Below are 22606 nucleotides of genomic sequence, written 5' to 3'. Positions count from 1 at the left end.
GCATTATTCTAATAAACATGTAATGTAGTTTAAATTTCATGCTAGGATCTGTGATTTCACTGATAAGGCATAGTCTATACGTGGAAAATATGATAATCAAACCTCGGGAGCTGGCCTAAACACAAGCAGTAGACAAGAATGCAAAAAGAGAAGAATATAAGCACTCATATTGCTCATGTTCATCAAGGAAAAGACAAAGGAATCTTACCTCTTAGAAATCAGTCCTTCACACGGGTACTAAGATGAATCCAAAGAAGAAGAAAAAGAGTACCTGAAATGACAGATGTAACATGTTTGTTAATATACGATCAAGGTAATAGACACATGTAATATACATATAACATGTCTTGAACACATAAGTACCTATCTAGATTTCATTTCAGTGTATCCCATTCGCCTCCATTATGATCATCACGCAAATAATGTCCAGTTAAGTCGTCTACACTAACTGGTGTATTTTGATACATTGCAAAAGTAGGAATCTCATCAACTTCATTAAATTCTGTCTCGTCAGGCACAAGGTCAGCAACCGCAACACCATGTCTCTTTCCTTGAATAACTACCGACCATGATTTTTCAGATGGATTGCTCATGTAAAATACTTGTTTTGCCTGTGATGCCATTATAAATGGCTCATCATGGTGACCCAATTTACCAAAATTTACTGATGTATATCCTAATTCATCCGTTTTAACCCCTTTGCCTATTTCCATCCACTTGCAATGAAACACAGGAACTCTAAACTCACTGAAATCAAGTTCGAATATGTCTTCAATTACTCTGTAGTATGACATCTTCGCATGTCGTGGTCTATTGTCCTTGGCACTCGCAAAATGCAGACCGGACGCTACTAAAGAAACACCGCTGTTCTGCATGGTACTAGTACTATCCTTTCTCTTGGTGTAGAAGCAATACCCATTTATATCATACCCCTCATAGGATATAACGTTAGCGTTTGGGCCGAATGCTAACATATTAATGACATCAGTGACATCATGTGGTGCATGTCGTAACTGGTCAGTCACCTTCTTTTGAAACCACTTAATGAATGTGCGGTTGTGTTCATCTCTTATAACCTTTTCACCTTTTCCAGGATTTTCCAATCTGATAGTCTCCATATGATCTTCCAAATAAGGATGCACCTCCGCACTTTGTTGTAATATGTATAAGTACGCTTGATCTAGTTTTTCAGGGCTAAGGGTGATGACTCGACGCCCAATTGTGCCCTTTCCTTGTGTTCTATCTTCATCATGGCGAGGCGTAGGGAGCCCAACCATTTCAAGCTCTGCCAAATGCTCGGTACAATATCCGAGGACCTCATCACTCAAGTAACCCTCAATTATGCTACCTTCAGGTCGGGATCGATTCCTCACATAGCCTTTTAGATCACCCATATTGCGCTCAAATGGATACATGTACCTAAGGTAAACTGGGCCACATAATTTAACTTCTCTCACCAAATGAACTACTAGATGCACCATAATGTCGAAAAAAGAAGGCGGAAAATACATCTCAAGTTCACATAAAGTGACAACTACTTGCGCTTGCAATGAATCCAACTTCCCAGGATCAATTACCCTTGAGCATAAAGCTTTGAAAAACAAACACAAACGGATTATGGCGTGTCTTACTTTTTTTTGGCAAAATAGACCTGATTGCAATCGGCAAAATCTCTTGCATTAAAGTGTGACAGTCATGGGATTTCAAGCCTATTAATTTCAAGTCTTTCATCGAAACAAGCCTCTGGATATTGGAGGAATACCCGTGAGGAACCTTCACGCCATGTAAGGACCGACATAAGACCCTTTTCTCCTTTTTAGATAAAGTGTAACAAGCTGGAGGTAAATAATCGCGTTTTCCCTTCTTTACAGCTTCCAACTCCGGTCGAATTCCCAATTTAACCATGTCATCCCTTGCATTTTTTCCATCCTTTGTTTTACCTGGTATGTTTAGAAGCGTGCCAATAAGACTATCAAATACGTTCTTCTCAACATGCATCACGTCAATACAATGTCTTACATCCAAATGTTCCCAGTATGGAAGGCTCCAAAATATAGACATCTTTTTGTAACAAGCTTGGCCAGTCGTAGCTTTGTATGGTTTTCCAAATACACAATTGATGTCCTTAACCTGTTCATAGACTTGCTTCCCTGTTAGAGGAATAGGGGCAGATCTATGCTCAGGTTTTCCATCAAATGCCTTTCGAAGTTTGCGATAGGGATGACTACGAGGCAAAAACACCCTAGTGCTCATGTATACCTGCTTATTACATTTCTCTAAATGAATTGCTTTTGTATCATTTTCACAAATAGGGCATGCTTTATAACCCTTTGTGACGTGACCGAATAAATTCCCATATGCAGGAAAATCATTAATTGTGCAATATATCATGGCACGCAATGTAAAAGTCTCTTGTCGATATGCATCAAACACAGGCACACCTTCATCCCACAACATTTTTAAGTCTTCAATTAGTGGTGCTAAGTACACATCTATGTCATTCCCAGGTTGCTTAGGCCCTGATATCAACAATGACAACATAATGTACTTCCGCTTCATGGTTAGCCAAGGTGGCAAATTGTATATCACGAGCGAAACAGGCCATGTGCTATGTTGGCTACTCATGTTACCAAACGGGTTGATCCCATCTGTACATAATCCTAACCTCAAATTCCTTGATTCACGACCAAATTCCTCGAATTGATCATCAATATGTTTCCACTGTGGGGAATCGGCTACATGTCGAATCATTTCATCTTTTGTGCGCTTGTCAGCATGCCATGTTAAATTTTCAGCATCTTTGGCATTAGCGAACAAGCGTTTCAATCTCGGAACTATAGGCAGGTACCATAGTACCTTGGCAGGTTCATTGGTAGCATCACCATTGTCACTCACCTTATATCGAGATTCCCCACATCTTGGACATTCTTGCAACTCATTGTACTCTTTTCGATACAACACACAATTATTAGGGCAAGCGTGTATCCTCTCTGCATCCAAACCCATCGGACACAACATTTTTTTAGTATGGTATGTAGAACTTGCAAGCTCATTGTTCTCGGGGAACATGTCTTTTAGTTTTTCCATCAACTTTGTAAAACTTTTATCAGTCCACCCACCTTCTGCTTTTATCTGGAACAGACTTAGCACACTAGACAATTTAGTATACTTGGTGCAACCCTCATGCAAAGGTTTTTCGGCATCACTCAAAAAACTATCAAGAACATGCGACCTCTCTTCTAAATTATCCTCCGTATCATGCACAAAATCATCTAACTCATCATTTTCATAAGATAAATGATCGTTACTTAGATTCTCTACAGGATCCTCATAGTTATTGTTTGTCTTACCTGAAATCCCTTCACCATGCCATATCCATTCGGTATAATTCTTAGAAAACCCATTCCAAAATATATGATCTCGTAATTGACTTTCTGTAGAGACCGTAGTAATATTGCCACAATTCCTACAAGGGCAACATATTTTACCCCCCTCCTTTTTGTGTTTCAATGCAAATTGAATAAATTCCTCAACCCCTTGACGAAATTCAGGCGTATTACGTTTTCGTGAAATCCAACTTCTGTCCATATCTAACCAAATACATATCTCACATATATCATCTCCATACTTATTTCACAAAAAAAATTCATACATACAAAATGCATGACTTTTTAGTTTATTGGTCGTTATTACTCCAATCATGAACATATATAAGAGATTATGATATATAATTTTATTTTAAATAAAATGATATTTAAAATAACACTTGTAAAATAACCACCATCATCAAAAGAGAAGAAATAAAAGGAGAAGAGAAAATAAAAGAAACTTTACCAGATTAGGCTGCCAACAACGAATAATTCACTTTTGCACTATGGTATGGAATTGCACTCTTCTGAGAATCCTAATAGTAAGATTTCAACCAATTGAGTGCCTGGATATGTGAATACAAGCAAGACATCAAGAAAAATAACCAATTGAGTGCCTGGATATGTGAATACAAGCAAGACATCAAGAAAAATAACCAATTGAGTGCCTGGATATGTGAATACAAGCAATAAGTTATAAGGTTGTTCTAGCAGTGGTGGTTGATATAACAGATGTTTCTTCTCTTTTCTTTGTTATTATGTTGAATTATCTTCAACCTTCTCTAATTATAAGTTAACTAAGCCTATTTTATTTGGGGATAAATGCACTCAGTTTTGAAATAACATGCAAAAGAAACAAATTGAGATGAATCCATTTGTTTTCCTGAATATGCCTGGATAGAGATTTCGCCTCTGACAACTATTCAAGATTTCAAATACTCAGTTTTGACAGCAGAAATCTGATTCCGTACCAGAGTATAATACAGTTGCAAGATACAAGTAATGAACTTTGTTATTTACCTATAGGCCCAATGGGATATGTTGAGTACATGACACCATAGTAATAAACTCAAGCAACAGTTTGTTGCAGCACATGACAAATCAAACTGTGAGTATGACACCTAGTTAATGACTCAGTCAAGTACTGGAATTTCATTTTGAACAACCGAATAGATACTACTGCCTAAGAGTGTACTCAGCCCAGGCAAATATCAGTTTGCAGAAGTTGTAACAGATTGTATGCATCGGTTCATCACTGGCCAGGAAGCTCAGAATATAATCCAACACGACAACTATGCACTGGTTCATCAAAAAAAAAACTATGCACTGGTTCATACCGTCCAAGGGTCCAATGTGATAAATATTTCATCAGGTTCAAACCCGGCCACAAACTTGATACAATCCAATACGACCAATAATCAATTTTCTGACAAACTGAGATAATGTACCAATCACAGTACTGCACAGGACGAATGATACAACAGATTTTTCTTCTTGTTTCGTTGTTATTATGGAGAATTATCTTCAACCTTTTAATTATAAACTAAACCTCTAATTATTAGTTGACTAAGCCTATTTTAGTTGGGGATAAATGAAACCAGTTCTGTGGAAAATAACAAGCAAAAGAAACAAATCAAACAAATTGAGATGAATCCATTTGTTTTACTGATCATGCCTAGATATAGACATTCAACTATTCAAGATGTTAAGCAATCAGTTTTGAGTTTGACAGTAGAAATCTGGGTCCGTACTAGAGTATACTGTCGTTTACCATCAACTCTCATTAATCCCCTCAATTCTCATTAATCCATTCAAATTCAAAATTCAAAGTTTTCAGCAACAAATCATAAAATTGCTCCTATTCTATAAGAAGCAATAATTAACAAACTAACACAAAGACAATCCTAGAAAACTAAACCAAATCACCAAATCAAATTACAAATAGAGAAGAGGAAGAGGACGAACCGAACATTTTCACCTCCCATAGCAACTACAACACAGCCCAAACTATTTTGCAACTGCAAAATCAGCCAATCCCTTATTTAACTTGCAGACATTAACAAATAGAATGAAGCTACAGGGTGCAAAGAGCTAAGAACCACAGTAACTGTGAGATTAAGTCTATCATAGATGTTAATCATGTTATACTTGATTAGTGGAGCAGAAAGAAAAAAGAAATTGTTCCTGTGCCGTTTCTGTCATCTGGATATTTGGTCCTTACTCCTTGTGCTGAGACTTCTTTGATTCTGGTGTTTGCTATGGTTATTATATACTCATTTTAGCTTCTGTTTGCTTGCTTCTGCTACAGTCTACTCTTGCAGCAGATCGAGCTGATAATTCTATACTCATTTTAGCTTATGTTTCTGCCACATTCTACTCTTTCAGCAGCTCGAACTGATAATTAATTTCTACTACCCTCCAGAATGGGACCCAAGTCTGGTAACTATTGTGAACTATATAAATGCCAATCTACTACACATTTTTTGTTAAAATAAGTGCACTACGAATGAAAGCTTAAGGAAGTGATAAGTTAATAAGCACGAACCGCATCACATTGAGGCATGACATGGAAAAAAACATCACATACAATACAAAAACTATTTGCAAAAAGCCAGAACTAAAACTGCAGAAGTAAAAGAATTTAAGTTAAAAACCAAAAAATAAAACATATATAATTGCAGTTAATAAGTAGTTGATTAGTTCCAGCAGCAAATGTAAAACTTTAGATAAATGATCAGATATCCAACATAGTCAAGGCCATCTACAATTATACATTTATACAAATGCCACAATGCAGCCAGTAAAGCATAAATTATTGGTTCGATGAATGGCTTATAGTTGCGGATTGAATCTCGAAGATATGTCGGTAGTGAAGAGTAAGAAAGAGGAGAGAGAAAGAGAGAAGTGTGTGAGGTAAGGAAGCTAGAGTACTTACACAGACAAGGAGCCTTTGGTATGAAAATTCTCTAACGACCCATCAGCCATGGAATCAAAGAAAAAGGCTTCCCCTCTTTCAAGGCAAATCACAACCAACATCCAATGATATTTACTGCATAAACAAGGAAGATATTAGTTTTAAAGGAAAAAAAATGGACTGATTTAAAGCATTATAATCAATAAGTAGTATAAATGTACTTACTCTTGCCGGATCGGGGCAAGTATATATTTCTTCGTACTTTGCTGGGTAATTGAATGATTCACATATTTTGTGTGGATACTGGGACGAAGTTTAACCAGCCCTAGCTTATGCGGACAAAAAAATCCAACTTCTTCTTGGAGCTTGTTTTTCGTGATCTCGTTTTGCAAAAACCTTAACCAAATCAACAAGTATTAGTTAACATGTATTAATCATATCTAGCTAAAGTTCAACAAACTTTAGAGATCACATTTTTTTACCTTATCCAGATATCCACACAAGATGTACATATGTATTCCATGTTCAGTAATTTCTTAAGATCATCACCAAACACGTAAGCAGTAAAAGAAACTTTATCAGGATAGTATAAGATATCCTCTTCGAAATCAATATCAACGCTGAAATCAACTTCTCGATTCTTATACAAGTTGTATAATTGCTTGCAGCTATTTGGCAATGGCAAAACATGTCCTTGCCAATAAGGAAGGGGGCAAGTTCTTCTTCATTATCATTAAAACGAGATTCAATAGGTGAACCGGCGTCAACTAGTTTCTTACCTCCATTAGATTATTTCTAATCTTCTTTGGTGGTGGTGGTTGATCGATCAAGTTCTATACATATTTTTATGAAAAAAATAGATTAGTGTCAATCAAAATCAATAAGTGTTAATTGATAAGCTGAAATCAATAAGTATAATTAATGTCACCTCAATGGATAATCTGACTTGTGAACGAGGCCACTGAGCCCAACTTCCTTTTATCTCACCAAGGGACTCGTGCCCAAAAAAAGGCAAGGGTAGAGGTGTATTCTCTTCACCTTCAACAACATGTAGGATTTTCACCTTGACATGATCTTCAAGTAATGGAACGCCATGAACAAGCTCCCCTGGTACGCTTTTCAACAATGTACCTGTTGCCACAACTCGATTTCCAGAGCTTTCTTCAAGTACTAATATATCACAAGGAATTGGCTCATGTAAAGTAAAAAAAAATACATGAACAAGGTTGACACAAATAACCTAGTTGCTTGCAATACTCTTACTTTCTTGCAAAAACAGTACGAAAAGCAAATGATGGTAGGGAGATAAGAACCTTAGAGCCATTCGCGAAAGGATCGGGATCATTAGACCGACAACTACTACGAGTGGGAACATCAATCATATTAACCTCCAAATCTTTAAGTACTTGTATACCACAAGATTTCAAGACATCAAGGGTAACAAATCTCATTTCAGCCCTTTTCTGCTCCCTTACTTGTTCAGTGAGGAAATTTGTAATTTCTTCCACTTGTTTAATTGTAAGCATACCCTCAGTTGATCCTTTCTTTTAAAAACTGATATAAGCGTTGCTTTTCCGCCCACTCCCCTTAAATGGCCTCCATGCTCAGGATTTCCAATTAGCGCTTCAGTTAAAATGTCATGGCTTCCATGAGAAACAAACTCCCCTGATTTTTCCTTTTCCCTTAGCTCATTCTGTTTGCAAACGGAACAATATAATCAGACAAAAGATTTTAATAAAGTGAATTATGTAATCTATGAATTCACTAAGTAAACACTTAATAACTTCAGTTAATTATTTAATTAGATGGTGAAGTTGATAAGTTACAAGAAATGACAATTGTATCTCTTAAATAAATATGGCCGGAAAAAATAAGTGTATCCCTTAAATAAATACGGAAGGAGTTCGGAATGAGATTTTGCAAATCGATTATGTTCTCTTTACCTAAGCGCATGCACAAACTAATCAATTTCCCCCTTTTTATTTAGAAAAAAATAATGGTACCGAGTACATTATATCTCAGCGTGACCAAATGAAAATGAGACAAGAAATACGGTGTACTAAAAGTAGTACTCCGTACTGTAGTAGTAGTAGTAGTGAGAATGTGAGATTGTTGTTTTCAAAAGTGCAGCAAACTAACTACTGTTATAGTTATAGTGTTATGGAGTATATTTGACTGACTCACCACTCTGTTTACTGTTCTTTCCTCTACTATTACTAAATTTTCGCATGTTTTTTAGGGCGCCTTATTTATGAAGTACTCTTGCATGACCACTGTACTTCCCCTTTCTAGTTTCTATCTTATATTTCATTTGTTCCTAAAGTATTCAAAATTAAATGAGAGAGTACATTTGTCTTTTAGTTATATTAAATCCCTATTTTATATGAGAACTTTTGAGATCATTTACATAAATGACATTTTGTTGTCCACCTACAGAATAGTCTAAAATATCCATAATTAGTTTAGGGCCCGTGCAACGCACGGCTACTACTAAAATAATTTATTATTTTAATAGTAACTAAAATACTTGTGATATTAGGAAAACATGAAAGTAAAAACGATATATGAAAAAGTATAAATTCAAAGTTGTATAAAAAATATATTCAAATGAACTAAATTTGCATATTAGTATACAAAGTTAAAAATTATAGTCATTTACTTGTATGTAGAACAATCTAACAACGTCAACCAAACCCAAATGACTCAAGACTAATTTTCGAAAACACCCGAGCATAACCGAGTTAGTCAAATACAACATATTTTGAATTGAGTAAAATCTTGATAAATAAACTTATATGTTAGTCTACTTACCATGTATTATTATTTTAATTAACATTCTTACTTACCTGTTACTATGTACTACGTATTATATTATTAATAGTAGACTAACATTAGAAGTTCATTTATCAATATTTTTCATATTTCTTATCAGATTAAAAAGTTATAATAATACATAAATAAAATTATATCATAAAGGAAAAAATAATAGGAAAAATTACTTTAAATAATCCAACCTTTCGACGATTTTCCATTAATAATCCAACCTTTCGATTAATATCTAATAATCCAACCTTTGTACCCCATTAACTTTTATTGCACCCAACCGGTCACCAACCTGATACAACAGGTAACTAATACACGTGTCTTCTAACCATTCGTTATATAAAAAGTTAAATTTCTTTTTTCTTTTTTTCCCCTTTCATTCATCCTTCATTCCTTCCTCCCTCTTTCATCCCTCCTGCCCCTTTCATTCAACCTCATCTCCTCTTTACGGAATTCGTAGCCATGGCAAGGAGACGGAAGGCACCGGCGAAGGGTGGTAAGAAGGCGAAGAGTAAAGAGACTCTTGTAGAATCAGTGCGAAGCAAGGGTGTTCGACGGCGGCCGGAGCTGATAATCCGCCCGTGACCAAACGGCTTAGTGGTTCGATCGAACCAATTCCGGAGCTTGATTTTTCTGATTCGGATGATAATATTCTGTCACTAGATGAATCTGAAAGAGTTTTGGTTGAGCAATCAGCAGCGAGGGTACAATTGACGCAGTGGTTGACCGTGATTAACACGCCGAGTGACGCGCGATTTGGGTGGTGCTAGTGGTTCTACTCATGGCGGAAGTGGTTTCCGGCAACAATCAGGTACTCAATTTCAGGCTTTCCTAAGCCTAGTGTTAGAATTGAGTTTGATGATATTGCTGAAGAAGTAGACGATGATTCACCAGTGGCGCCGCCGGAGGTGCGGGGTTGATTGGTGGTAGCAACGATGATGCTCGACGATGTAAGAAATTCATCTTGGAATTCCGACAACGGTAGTGAAAGCTCCAAGTTGTATAAAAATAAATATAAATTTGATCGAAATTAAACAAGAGATACTCAAATTCATGTGCAATCCCGATAGAATTGCTCAAACATTTGCCTGAAATTATATTTGAACAAGAATCAGAATTTTTTCCCCCAATTTGATTTTTGGGACTTCTATAAATCTGGTGTTGGCTTGTGCGAATATGGGCTTCAAGTATTTGAAACAATGATGACAATTCGAAACTCAAAGGTGGTGAATGGCATGGATGATTGACGAACTGGTGAAAATTCATACGGGAAAGACAAAGGAAAGAGACAGAGAAACGAGAGGGGAGGAGTTATTTTTATTTTTTAAAATAAAAAATAATTATACTGTATTTCCTAAAGTTTTTTAGTTTTTTTTTTATTAAAAATAAGAGTGACCTTATTAGCAGGTAAACGGTCATATGGGTGTAATAAAAGTTAATGGGGTGTAAAGGTTAGATTATTCGAAAATAATCGAAAGGTTGGATTATTAATGGAAAATCGTCGAAAGGTTGGATTATTTAAAGTAATTTTTCCAAAATAATATTGATTTAGCTTTCCTCCAATAATATATTATGCAGTACACATCTATGGTAATTAAAATATAGTTTTATCTTAGTTTCCTAAAAAAACGTAATGTAATTTAGTTATTTTAAAGTAAAAAATAAAAAACATTTTGGCGGGAAAAAATCGCACCAGAAAACGACACATGTCATTCCTTGGTGCCTCTTTTAGTATATAGTAATAGATACTCCGTAACGTAATAACAAACTATATACGTAGTACTGTAGTAGACATTTAGACATAATTGACAGCTTAAAATTACTATGACAAAACAAACGCAGTAAAAATATTGAAAGCCCCTTAATCACTTTTATGATTTATGTCCAAAAATCATTCATATTTCCCTTTAAATAGTGACATCTCTTTATAATGCGGAGTATATGGGGAGAGCAATTTTGTAGGGACGAAGAAAGTAAGGCTCTGTTCTTCAGAGCTGAACTGAACTGAACTAAATTAAACTGAACTGAACTCAACTGAATGCTCCTGAACTGAACTGAACTTAACTTAACTTAACTTAACTTAACTTAACTTAACTTAACAGAATATATTACCGAAATAAATAATAAATAATAAATAATAAATAATAAATAATAAATAATAAATAATAAATAATAAATAATAAATAATAAATAATAAATAATAAATAATAAATAATAAATAATAAATAATAAATAATAAATAATAAATAATAAATAATAAATAATAAATAATAAATAATAAATAATAAATAATAAATAATAAATAATAAATAAATAATAAATAATAAATAATAAATAATAAATAATAAATAATAAATAATAAATAATAAATAATAAATAATAAATAATAAATAATAAATAATAAATAATAAATAATAAATAATAAATAATAAATAATAAATAATAAATAATAAATAATAAATAATAAATAATAAATAATAAATAATAAATAATAAATAATAAATAATAAATAATAAATAATAAATAATAAATAATAAATAATAAATAATAAATAATAAATAATAAATAATAAATAATAAATAATAATAATAAATAATAATAATAAATAATAAATAATAAATAATAAATAATAAATAATAAATAATAAATAATAATAATTAATAACTAATAACTAATAATTAATAATAAATGATAAATAATAAATAATTAATAATTAATAATTAATAACTAATAACTAATAATAAATAATAAATAATAAATGATAATAATTATTAATAAATAATTAATAATTAATAATAAATAATTACTAATTAATAAAAATAATAATAAACTATATTACTCCCTATGTTCCTTTATGTTCTTCCCGTTTGTGAAATAGTGTGGAAATTAAGAAAATGGAATCTTGTAAGGATTGAGTGTAAGAGTATTGATTGAATGTAAGAGAAAGTAATAAAGTGGTAAAGGAAAGTAATAAAGAAATGAAGGAGAGAGAAGATATTTTTAATAAAGTAATAAAAAATCATAAAAGTGGGGTTGGGTGGGTAAATAGGGAAATGTGAATGAATTAAATAAGGGATGGTAGGAAATTTTATGGTAAAAAGGTATGTCCAAAAAAGGAAATGGGAAGAACATATAGGAACGCCCGAAATAGAAATGGGAAGAACAAAAAGGAATGGAGGGAGTAATTATTAATAAATATTTAGTTATAAATAATAATAATAATAATAATAATAATAATAATATAAGTATAAATAATAAGTAATATAATAATATAAATATAAATAATAAGTAATACAATAATATAAATAATAATACAAGTAATATTAATAAATAATATTATTATTATTATTATTATTATTAAATTAAATTAAATTGAATTGAATTAAACTGAATTAAACTGAACTGAACTTAATGCTCCTGAACTGAACTGAACTGAACTGAATGCTCCTGAACTGAACTGAACTGAACTGAACTGAATGCTCCTGAACTGAACTGAACTGAACTGAACTGCCAAATAAGTCCTGAAGCTGAAATTAAGCCAAAAAGAACAGGGCCTAAGTAGGTTACATATTGATCCTTATATCACCCTTTATAATTATAATTTGTATTGTTGTTTTGTGTCATTTGCACGAAAAAAGACTAGGATAAGTTTTTTAAATTTCTAACCTACCAAAAAATTGTCATTATTGTAAACTTTATTACATTTAAAACAAATTATTAAATATAAATAATAATCATGCTTTTACTCATCGGTTACAACATACACTACACACGACTATAAATATTTTAATTATTTATTTTATTTGACCCTATATATATATATATATATATATATATATAGGAGTGGTGTGGCTTTGATCATCATTATTTCTCATCCCAAATCCCCCATTATCTCTTTCTCTCTCATCTTTCTCACCATGAATGATCTTACCTTAGAATACGTTTCTTCCTTCTTATTCAAACAAGAATCATTTCCAAATTTCCCGTTTTTAATTTACAACAATGATCCTACTTTCAACTATAATCTTTATCAATATGATTCATTATCATCACCTTATTATTTCTCTACTTTGATACCATCATTTTCACGAAACGTTTCTTTTGATTTGCCACATTGCCGAAGCAAAGAGAGGGAGACCCCTCCTCCTTCTCCTCCGCCGCCGCCGCCACCGCCACCGTCGTCCGCTGTCCTTGAAGGAATTGCCGCTGTCGTTGGGCAACACGTACTCTTTGGAACAACCGCCACCACCACCACCACCCCAACAACAACAGCATGCAAAGAAAACAAGGAGGTTGAAGTTTCGAATCCTTGCCCTACTATCACGAAACGTTTCGAAACTGGAAACGTAAAAACTACCATTTCGACAAAAGCCTCAAACCCCACTAACCAGAAAACGGCGAAACGTTTCGAAACGGCGGCGCTAGGAGTGGAGAAGAAGTACAGAGGAGTAAGAAAGCGGCCGTGGGGAAGGTGGTCAGCGGAGATAAGGGACCGAGTAGGGCAGTGCCGCCATTGGCTCGGCACGTTCGACACACCTGAAGAAGCGGCGCGTGCATACGACGCAGCAGCAAGGCGGTTGAGAGGATCAAAGGCGAAAACCAACTTCCAAATCCCGTCGGTGGTCCCCACGACAACAATGTCGCCGACATCCTCGTCCTCGTCTTCCTCGTACGAGTTAATTAAGAATAATCCAAAAACGACGACGCATAAGAAAAAGTGTCAAGTGGTAACATCCATGTCTCAACTTGTTACTAAAAATAGGTTAATGGAGCTTGACTTGAAATTGGGAGTACATATATAATTAGAAAGTACTCCATTGTTTTTTTCTCTCTAATTAGGGATGCATGGGTTAGTTAATTCGGTTTACGGAGTATTAAATAGATTAGTACATGGTTAATTAAGTAGTAGGAGAAGATGGGTTTTGATCTTGGAGATTTTGTTTTTAATACGAATCCTTGATTAAATTAGTCACTAATTATTTACGGAGTCCTAATAAATTAGTAATTTTGTTTTGTTGAAATTTGAAGAGAACAAAAAAAGAGCATTATGTATTTATGTGTTAATGTGTTGGAAGTCGTGGAGGTTGAGAAATGATATTAAAAAAATACGTATCTTAATTAAGGAGACATTGGTTTTGTTTTTATTTTCATTTTGGAGTTGTGAGTATGTAGAATCATTCTTGTGATTATAATTGGAATCTTGGTCCAACTGTGAGTTTGTGATACTTGTATTTTTTTTACTTATATTACTCCGTATTATATTATTCATTGTCATGGCACTGCCTGAGCATGAACAATGTGATAATAGTTAGTTTCCAATAGAGGATTAGAGTCATTAGACATACGAAGTGTAACTATATTTGTGAAACGAATAGAGTATTTCACACACGAAGTATATAATACAAATTAAGGCATGGTCGCGTAAATAAATTGTCAATTTGACACATGCTAGCTGCTAACAATCAAGTAATTAAGGTAAATTTGTCAAAAACTATCTCATAAAATCGTATTTTTGTGAAAGACTATCTTGTAAAAAAAAAGCTATGATTAGTTATCTTATAAATAATTTTATATTATATGAGTAAGATATTACTTAATAAAAGTCAACCATGAAATTTGGAATCAATGTTCGTAATCCAATTAAGAGTTCTCCCTTGTATATTGCAACCCAAATTATTTAAATGTAGTAAAGTACAACATAGATTTTTATGGAGTAGTTAATTTCTCGCAAAAAACACTACTTCAAATTATAAGGTAGTTTTCGACAAAAGTTTATGCTCCCTTGTTTCCTACAAGATTTTCTCTATATTCATTTTTGGGTGTCCCTTTTAAGTTTGCATCATACGGAGTATCTTGAATGGTAAAATTTTCCACTTGTTCTCTCTCTTAACTAGTAAGAAATACTTCAATTCTTGTACTTCTAAAATCCAATGCAAGTACCTTGTATTTGGGAAAAAAAAAAGTAAAAAAGAAGAAGAATTTGTATGTAATAGTTCAGTGTCCTACAGGACCAAAATCCGGCACAAGTCAATCCGGCTTGGGTTAGCGGATTAGAAATCAAGAGTTGGGGGAGCGATAAAGGAAAATTTCCCTCAAAATATCCCTAATGAGGATTGAACTCTCAACCGTTTAGTTGAAAAGTATACATTTCTAGTAGGCCAAGACATTACTCGGTCGGTATCTAATAACTAAACAACACAATTTCAAATTTTGAATTGATTATACAATAGCAATAGTCTGGTTTTCATTTCAAAGACAGGCCATGACCTTGAAGTCCGTCAGCCTATAGGGTTACATTACAGTTTATTTTGTTATGGATAACGCAATATATGATTATCATCTACCACAATCTTATATTTGGGGCATTGGGGTTCATCCTTACATTATAAGGATAATAAACTAGCTAGTGAAGTATCGAATTCGAGTAAGAATTGTTGTTTAAAAAAATGTAGCATGAACTGCTTCAAGCTAGTTAGGGATACTTTTTATTTGGGCCCGTTCATGTTAAGGCTATATTCTATTGGACTTATTTTGACTCATTTCAGATAAAATAAGTTCAGATGACAATCTAAAGATGACGGGTCAAAAATCCCGTCGCAAAAAACACAACGGGGCTAAGACCAAACAAAGACGAGAACAATCGTCACAAATATGTTTTACGACGGGTTATGACGAGATTTTACATTAACGACGGCCCCCTTTATGACGGGTTCGCGACAGGAAGTCCCGTCATTAATCAACGATTATTGGCCTTTAGCGACGGGATTTCCCGTCGTTAATGGTACAATTTCTTGTAGTGTAAATTCAATTAAGTTTAGATAAGTTCGGACAATATAAGTTCAGCAAAAATAATTTTTTTTCAGACATTTTCACATACAAATAAGTTTATTTCAGATAAAATAAATTCAGTCAAAATAAGTCCAATAAAACAGAGCTTAACAACTCTAAAATCTCCCGTTCTTAAATATTAGTCATATTTTGACTTTTCAACTCGTTTCAAATCAATATTTAAATGTAAATATCTACAAATATGTATGTTAGAAAAATATAAAAAATTAATATTGTTAAACTACACATTAAGATGAACAAAAGAAGATCGCACATGAATATGTTCTAAAGTACGTATTAGAAAGAAATTAGAGGATTAATACGGGGTATTCAGATCAGAGGGAGTATACTATTTTCCCTTGTACTCCGTACTTCATAAAAAATAATACTCGTACTATGGTGTTGGCGGAGTAATTGTATTGCTACAAAAATTTACTAAGTTCTCCTACTTGGCTACGTCCCATATTTCTGGCTAGATATACTCCATATGAGAAAAATCATCATGATGCAATATGGTCCAACAACAGTAATTATCAAGAGGAAACTTCAGCTACCTGTAAATCTGTAACTGTAATAGATGTATAGATCCTCTTTACTTTCAAATAAATCCCATAATCTCTGCCAATATATCTTCCAAAATGTAATTCTTTTATATTTATTTAAGAGATACAATTGACCGGATACGGTATTAAGAAGAAAAATTGAATGAAATAAAATAATAAAACAAGTGGGATTGATTAGATACTTTAATAAATAAATAAGTGGGGAACATGTCATTTTGGGGTGGGAGGTATAGTAGAGTGGGTTTCTGAAATTATTTGTTTAATAGGATGGTGGGTGATAGGGTAAATTAGATGTATTATTTAACTACTCCGTAAATGGTGGAATTGATAAGTTACTAAATATGACAAGTGTATCTCTCAAACAAAATGGAGTATTATTTTTCCCAGTTTTTTTTACCTTTTATTTATTGAATTAAGTATTGTATTTTTAATTTTATTAAAAAAGGTGAAAATTCGTACAGAAAAACTGGCATGAAAACCTGGATATAAATTGTGAATCTTGAGCTGTGAAGGTGGGTCCCACTGCGACTTGAAAATACCTCCTTTTTTGAAGTTTGATTGAAGTAACTGCTACTGCTACTCTGCTGGAACAGAGACCTGAGAGATTGGGAGATCAATGGGAGTTTGATGGAAAGAGATACGGATTTTGGCAGGATTTATTTACAGTATTTGTTTCTCAATACGCAATCTCTTTACTTTTAGCAAAATTAATAATTGCTCAAGGAAAATTAGTACCCATATTATAAATTGCTAAACTGCTTCTTCTGCCCTAAAGATGGCTGTGGGCTGGGTCGACCCAGCACGAGCACGAAAAAAAGCACGGCCCGGCACGGGCATGAAGTCGTGGGCCGTGGGTCGGGCCTGTGCCTTAATTTTTTGAAAAAAGCATGACAAGGCACGGCACGACAAAGCACACTAAATTTAGTAAAATTAGCCTTGGGCACGATGGGGCGACCCGGTATGAAAAAAAGTCCGGCCCGACACGAGCACGAAAAAAAGCACGGCCCGACACGGGCACGAATTCGTGGGCCGTGGGTCGGGCTTGTGCCTTAATTTTTTGGAAAAAGCACGACAAGTCACGACACGACTCGACCCGGCACGAGAAAGCACACTAAATTTAGTAAAATTAGCCTTGGGCACGACGGGTCGACCCGTCCCAGTCCGAAAGCCTGTGGGCTTGAGCTGAGTCTACCCCTATTTTTAACTTTTCGGCCCGACCCAACACGACACGAAACAACGTGGGTCTGGAGTAGGCCCGGCCTGGTTAGGCCCCGCGACCTGTGGGCTCGGCCCACGGCCATCTTTACTTCTACCTCCAATTAAAGCTGCATGTTGAGTTCATCCATTGTAAAGATCATGAAAAACAAATAAAACCCCATCATAATTGGAAGGGAATCTGGTTTGATTTTAATTGTTTATATTCATTAATGTTTTTGGAAATTAATGATGGGGATCGGAATTTGAAGAAGAGATCGGGAGATGAAGATGATCACAGGAAGTACTAATTAATGGAATTGTGATGGTGGGTTTTCATAAAATTGGCTGAAAATGGGGAAATTTCTAAATTAGGTGGAGTAGTCGAGTAAGGTCGTGTTCTATTCTAACTATTTTTTTTATATTGTTTATGTTATAACTAGTGTGTAGCATGGGCGATGCCCCGGTTGCTACTTTGAATAATTAAAATTCGATTTTTTTTTTTCAACTCAATATTTGACTAAGATACATGTAGACAATAAAAGTGAAAAGATTCATAAAGTTCATCAACTACACGTGTACATTACCTGCACCATGCAAAGTAATTTTCCTAATGTTTTAATTGTTTAATTCACGGTTTTCCTAATATTGTAACTGTTATTTTTATTCTAATATAGTCCATACGAAATAAGAAGTAACATACAAATTTAGTTGTTTTATACTTCATGTTAACATGTATTATAAATTAACGTGCATGGATAAACAACAATTAGTGCGTGGTTGGTTAAGATGGTGATGAGAGTTATTCACCAAACTTGAGGTCTTGTGTTTGAACCTTATTGTATTGATTTTTGGTTGTCAATAACACCACATAACATTGGTGAGTGGATGATGTGGCGTAAGCAGGAGAGTTCTATGTGACACATAAACATTTTTTGCAACGCCTTTTAATATATTAGTATAGATATTATTAATATAATTTATTTAGTTTTTGTTATTCTAACTTTTTCAATTAATATTAATATAGTTATTTGTATTTCATTATTATTATTATTATTATTATTATTATTATTATTATTATTATTATTATTATTATTATTATTATTATTATTATTATTATGATGATGATGATTAGTGTAACCACAATTTTATTATTAGTTAGCATTGTTATCATTTTTATTATCCATTATTTAAGATTATTATTATAGTATTATTTTCCTATTATTATAGTTTTTTTATTATTAATATTAATAATCAATCTTTTACACAAAGTTGGATGAGAGGCTAGCAACTAACTGAGCCCCGACTCCCTTATTCAAGGAAAGCACAACCGATGAAAAAAATCGAATGTTAGCAATAAATATATATTATTATTATTTTATTATTATAAAACCGAGACAATATATATTAATTAATCAACTTCGAATCTACAAAAAGTTAGTGGGACCCGATATACTATATGGGCCCCCACTCCTTTAGCAATGACAAAACTGATTCTGGTGAAGATATGTTCAACACCTCGTGCCCTAATATCTTGAGTCTTAGAGAATTTTTGTCTCTAATTCTATCTCTAATTAAACAATGAAATAAGATGATTAGAAATATAATGTATGTCTCTAATTCCCTCAATGAAGAAAATGAGAAAGGTAAAAATCGTACCCAATTGTCGAACACTTAGCTTGATACTTGACCCGCTTACAATGCGTCACATCTATCACAACACTTAGCTTGATACTTGACCCGCTTACGATGCGCGACATAATAATAATTATTATTGTTATTTATTATTACATCATTAACCTTATTGCCAGTATGATAGCGGAACGAGGTGGACTCGTTTACTATATAAATTAATTGTCTTCTATTACATCCTCTTGTTTTTCTAATCATCTTATTTCATTGTTTTACCAACTCATATTTTCTTCCACTTCAACTTCAATTCATCATCATTTTCATGTTATGCCCCGTCGAATAGATGAGCAAATGTGTGTTTCTATAAAATTTCGAACTTTGAACATGCCATCTTTCCGATTTTCAATAAACGTTGGTGGATCTTCTCTCTCATGACCATTTGCATGATGTTGTAACACTCGTAATCCAAGCGTGTGTATTCATATAAAATTATATATGAAATGTAAAGTGCAAATAATTATTGACTTTATATACACTTGTGTGACTTTTGTCATATATATTATATAGAACCTTTCGCTTTTTCTTTAACTCCTCAAATTAACATCATTTCAACGGTAATTCTCAATTATGAATGTCGAATTAAAATGGTCTGAAATTCTTGTATGGTGCATCCATATGTCCTGATAAATGATATTTCGATTTAACTCATTAATTACTATTCAATGACAAATATCTATCATATTCTGTTATATGAATCTACCACTTAATATTTTTATATTTATATTTGTTTTAAGCTACTTATTTAGTTTTCACATTTTTCTATTATTGAATATTATTTCTAATACTATTGTACTCCCTCCGTCCCATAATATAGTGCCCGTTTGACCAAAATCACGGTTATTAAGGTAAAGGATAACATTGATAATAAAAACAATAATGATTTGTACTTTCAAGATAAAGTACATGTTAGTTGGCAAAAATGGAGAGATAAATTATAGATTAAAGGTGTGTACATAATAAATAGGCCTAAAAAGGACAAAAATCAAGCACATGGGTTGAATAAAAGTCAAAAAGTACAATTTTCAAAGTAAAAATTAATGGTTTAAAATAGAAATAGGCACATCATTTAGGGACACCATTTTAGGAAAACAGGCACTATATTATGGGACGGAGGGAGTAGTTATTATTATTTATAATTTATAATTATCATGATTTATTTTATTTCGGTTAAGTTAAATTAATATAAGTTCGATTCACTTCATTTCCAATAAGTTCAGTTCAGTTCAGATCTAATAAAATTCAGTTCAGTTCAGATCTAATAAAATTCAGTTCAAGTTCAATAAGTTCAGTTCAGTTCGAAGACTTTCAGTCCAAAAAAACAGGGTCTAAGTGGGAAATATTTTACCTCATTATTTAATTTGTGTGTTTTGTGGGGTATATGGGTTTTTTTACTTATCAATTAAAAGTTATTTTTTTATTTTATAAAAAATACTTTCTCCATTTTTTTAATACTCGTAAGTCGTAACGTTTGGAGTTTTTATCTTATGCACATATTGTTCTTTGACTATTGTTGGTGATTTATACGTAGGATAAAATACAATCATGTGGGATCTTGTTAGATAATACATCCGTGTCATAATGCTCTTCACTATTTGCACAAATATTAAGGAAAAAAAGGAAGAGTGCGTAAAAGGTGTGTTAATGTAATAAAATAGGAAAAATTGATTCTAAAAATACAACCTTTAAGCGATCTACTTAAAAAGAGCAGACTTTATGTTTATCTAAGAATAACACAACCTTTTGGACCTATCTTTTTTTAAAAGGCTCCCCTCTATAATAACTTGCTAAAATAGGTAATATGCTACAATATTTTTTAATCTTCTTGTTAATTATATAAAGAAAAAAGGTTTAATTTGTGAGGTTGGTTTTCATATTACCTATTGTAGCAAGTCATTTACGAGAGGACCCTTTAAAAGAAGACATGTCTAAAAGGTTGTGGTATTCTTAGTTAAACGGAAAGTCAGCCCTTTTTAACCAGATCGCTTAAAGGTTGTATTTTTAGAATCAATTTTTCCAATAAAATATGAATAAAGTAAGTGAGTGAGTGTAAAAAGGTGAGTGAATGTAAGAAAAAAAAATGAATAAATAAGAGAAAATGAGTGAAAAGTGGTAAATGATGTGAGATTGTGGGGTAAAAGGGGTAAGATTATAAAGGTTTATATCAAAAAATAAAGCACAATAAAAACTTTATAAAATGGACTAAAAACAGAAATGTAAAGATCGTTTTGGGACGGAGGTATATGTGTTTTCCAAAATATCGAACTTTTATAATTCTGATTTGAAGATAATTGCAGACATTAACGATAAAAATTGTGCATTAACATGCGTGAAAGTGAAACAACATTATGAGTAAAAACGAAAAAAGTAAATATGAGTTTCATTAATTTTGTCTAAAGGCATACATTTGAAAATTAAACAAGTACTTGGTGTATTTATTTCTTATATACTCCGTACATAATATTTAGGATTAATTGACCAGAATAATCCCAACTATAATTTTTTTTTTAATAATCCAAACTTTTACACCTATTGACTTTTAACGGGCCTAGCAGGTAAGTTACTTACTGTAGCAGGTAATGTATGGCGTGGCGCTGACATGGCAATAGAGAGTTAGTTTTTTTTTCTTTAAATGCATTTATTCCCCCTTATTTATTTTCCTTAATAAATCTCCTTATAACCCTTGTTTCTCATTTTGTCATTTTCTTTGATTCTCCACCCAAAATTTTAAATGTTTTCAAACCTCATATTTTAATGTGACATTTAATAGCTGAACGAAGTAAACCTCATATGTTAGATCCACCGGGTCATTTTCGGGTTCAAGGGGGTGTATTCCTTTGGGGTTTTTTTTTATAAAGGATACAGAGTTCAATTTATTTAAATGGGTTACTACCAGTAACTTACTAGTAGTAACAAGGTTGATGACCTTTGATTTCAGTTATTTGAAAGGGATACAACCATAGCAGAAATGGTGGTTACCAAATGAAGCACGATGAAGATGATGTAGTATGATTTAAGTTTATTTACCTGCCAAATTAAACAAATAACACAAAGTAAAAACAAAAATGTCAAAATGAACCTCCTTTTACAATCAAAAAATTGTCAAATTACAATCTAAGGTTAAACATACGAGCATGGAAGGTGTTTGGTTTTTGTTTTTATTTTATTTTACAGCAGATGAAAAACAAAAAGGGTTTAACTTTGGGTGAATGGATATTGAATGAATG

At 32.9% G+C, this 22606-nt stretch overlaps 2 protein-coding genes across 2 annotated transcripts; one reads left to right on the top strand and one right to left on the bottom strand.

Moving 5' to 3' along the window:
- Window positions 1-374: 374 nt before the first annotated feature.
- LOC110801897 (uncharacterized) lies at window positions 375-3588 on the bottom strand. The gene is made up of 2 exons (XM_056842597.1): window positions 1652-3588; window positions 375-1578 (listed from the first exon to the last, which is right to left on the bottom strand). Exons 1-2 carry the CDS (start codon window positions 3586-3588, stop codon window positions 375-377), a joined length of 3141 nt encoding a protein of 1046 aa, XP_056698575.1.
- Window positions 3589-12973: 9385 nt separating this feature from the next.
- LOC130459467 (ethylene-responsive transcription factor ERF084-like) lies at window positions 12974-14314 on the top strand. The gene has a single exon (XM_056826846.1). The coding sequence runs from the start codon at window positions 13023-13025 to the stop codon at window positions 13905-13907; it is 885 nt and encodes a 294-aa protein (XP_056682824.1). The 5' UTR covers window positions 12974-13022; the 3' UTR covers window positions 13908-14314.
- The last annotated feature ends 8292 nt before the right edge of the window (window positions 14315-22606 follow it).

This window comes from Spinacia oleracea, chromosome 4 (assembly GCF_020520425.1).
Source record: "Spinacia oleracea cultivar Varoflay chromosome 4, BTI_SOV_V1, whole genome shotgun sequence".
Taxonomy (NCBI): Eukaryota; Viridiplantae; Streptophyta; class Magnoliopsida; order Caryophyllales; family Amaranthaceae; genus Spinacia; species Spinacia oleracea.
The sequence above is the reverse complement of the archived record's forward strand: the minus strand, read 5'-3'. Positions and strand labels throughout refer to the sequence as shown.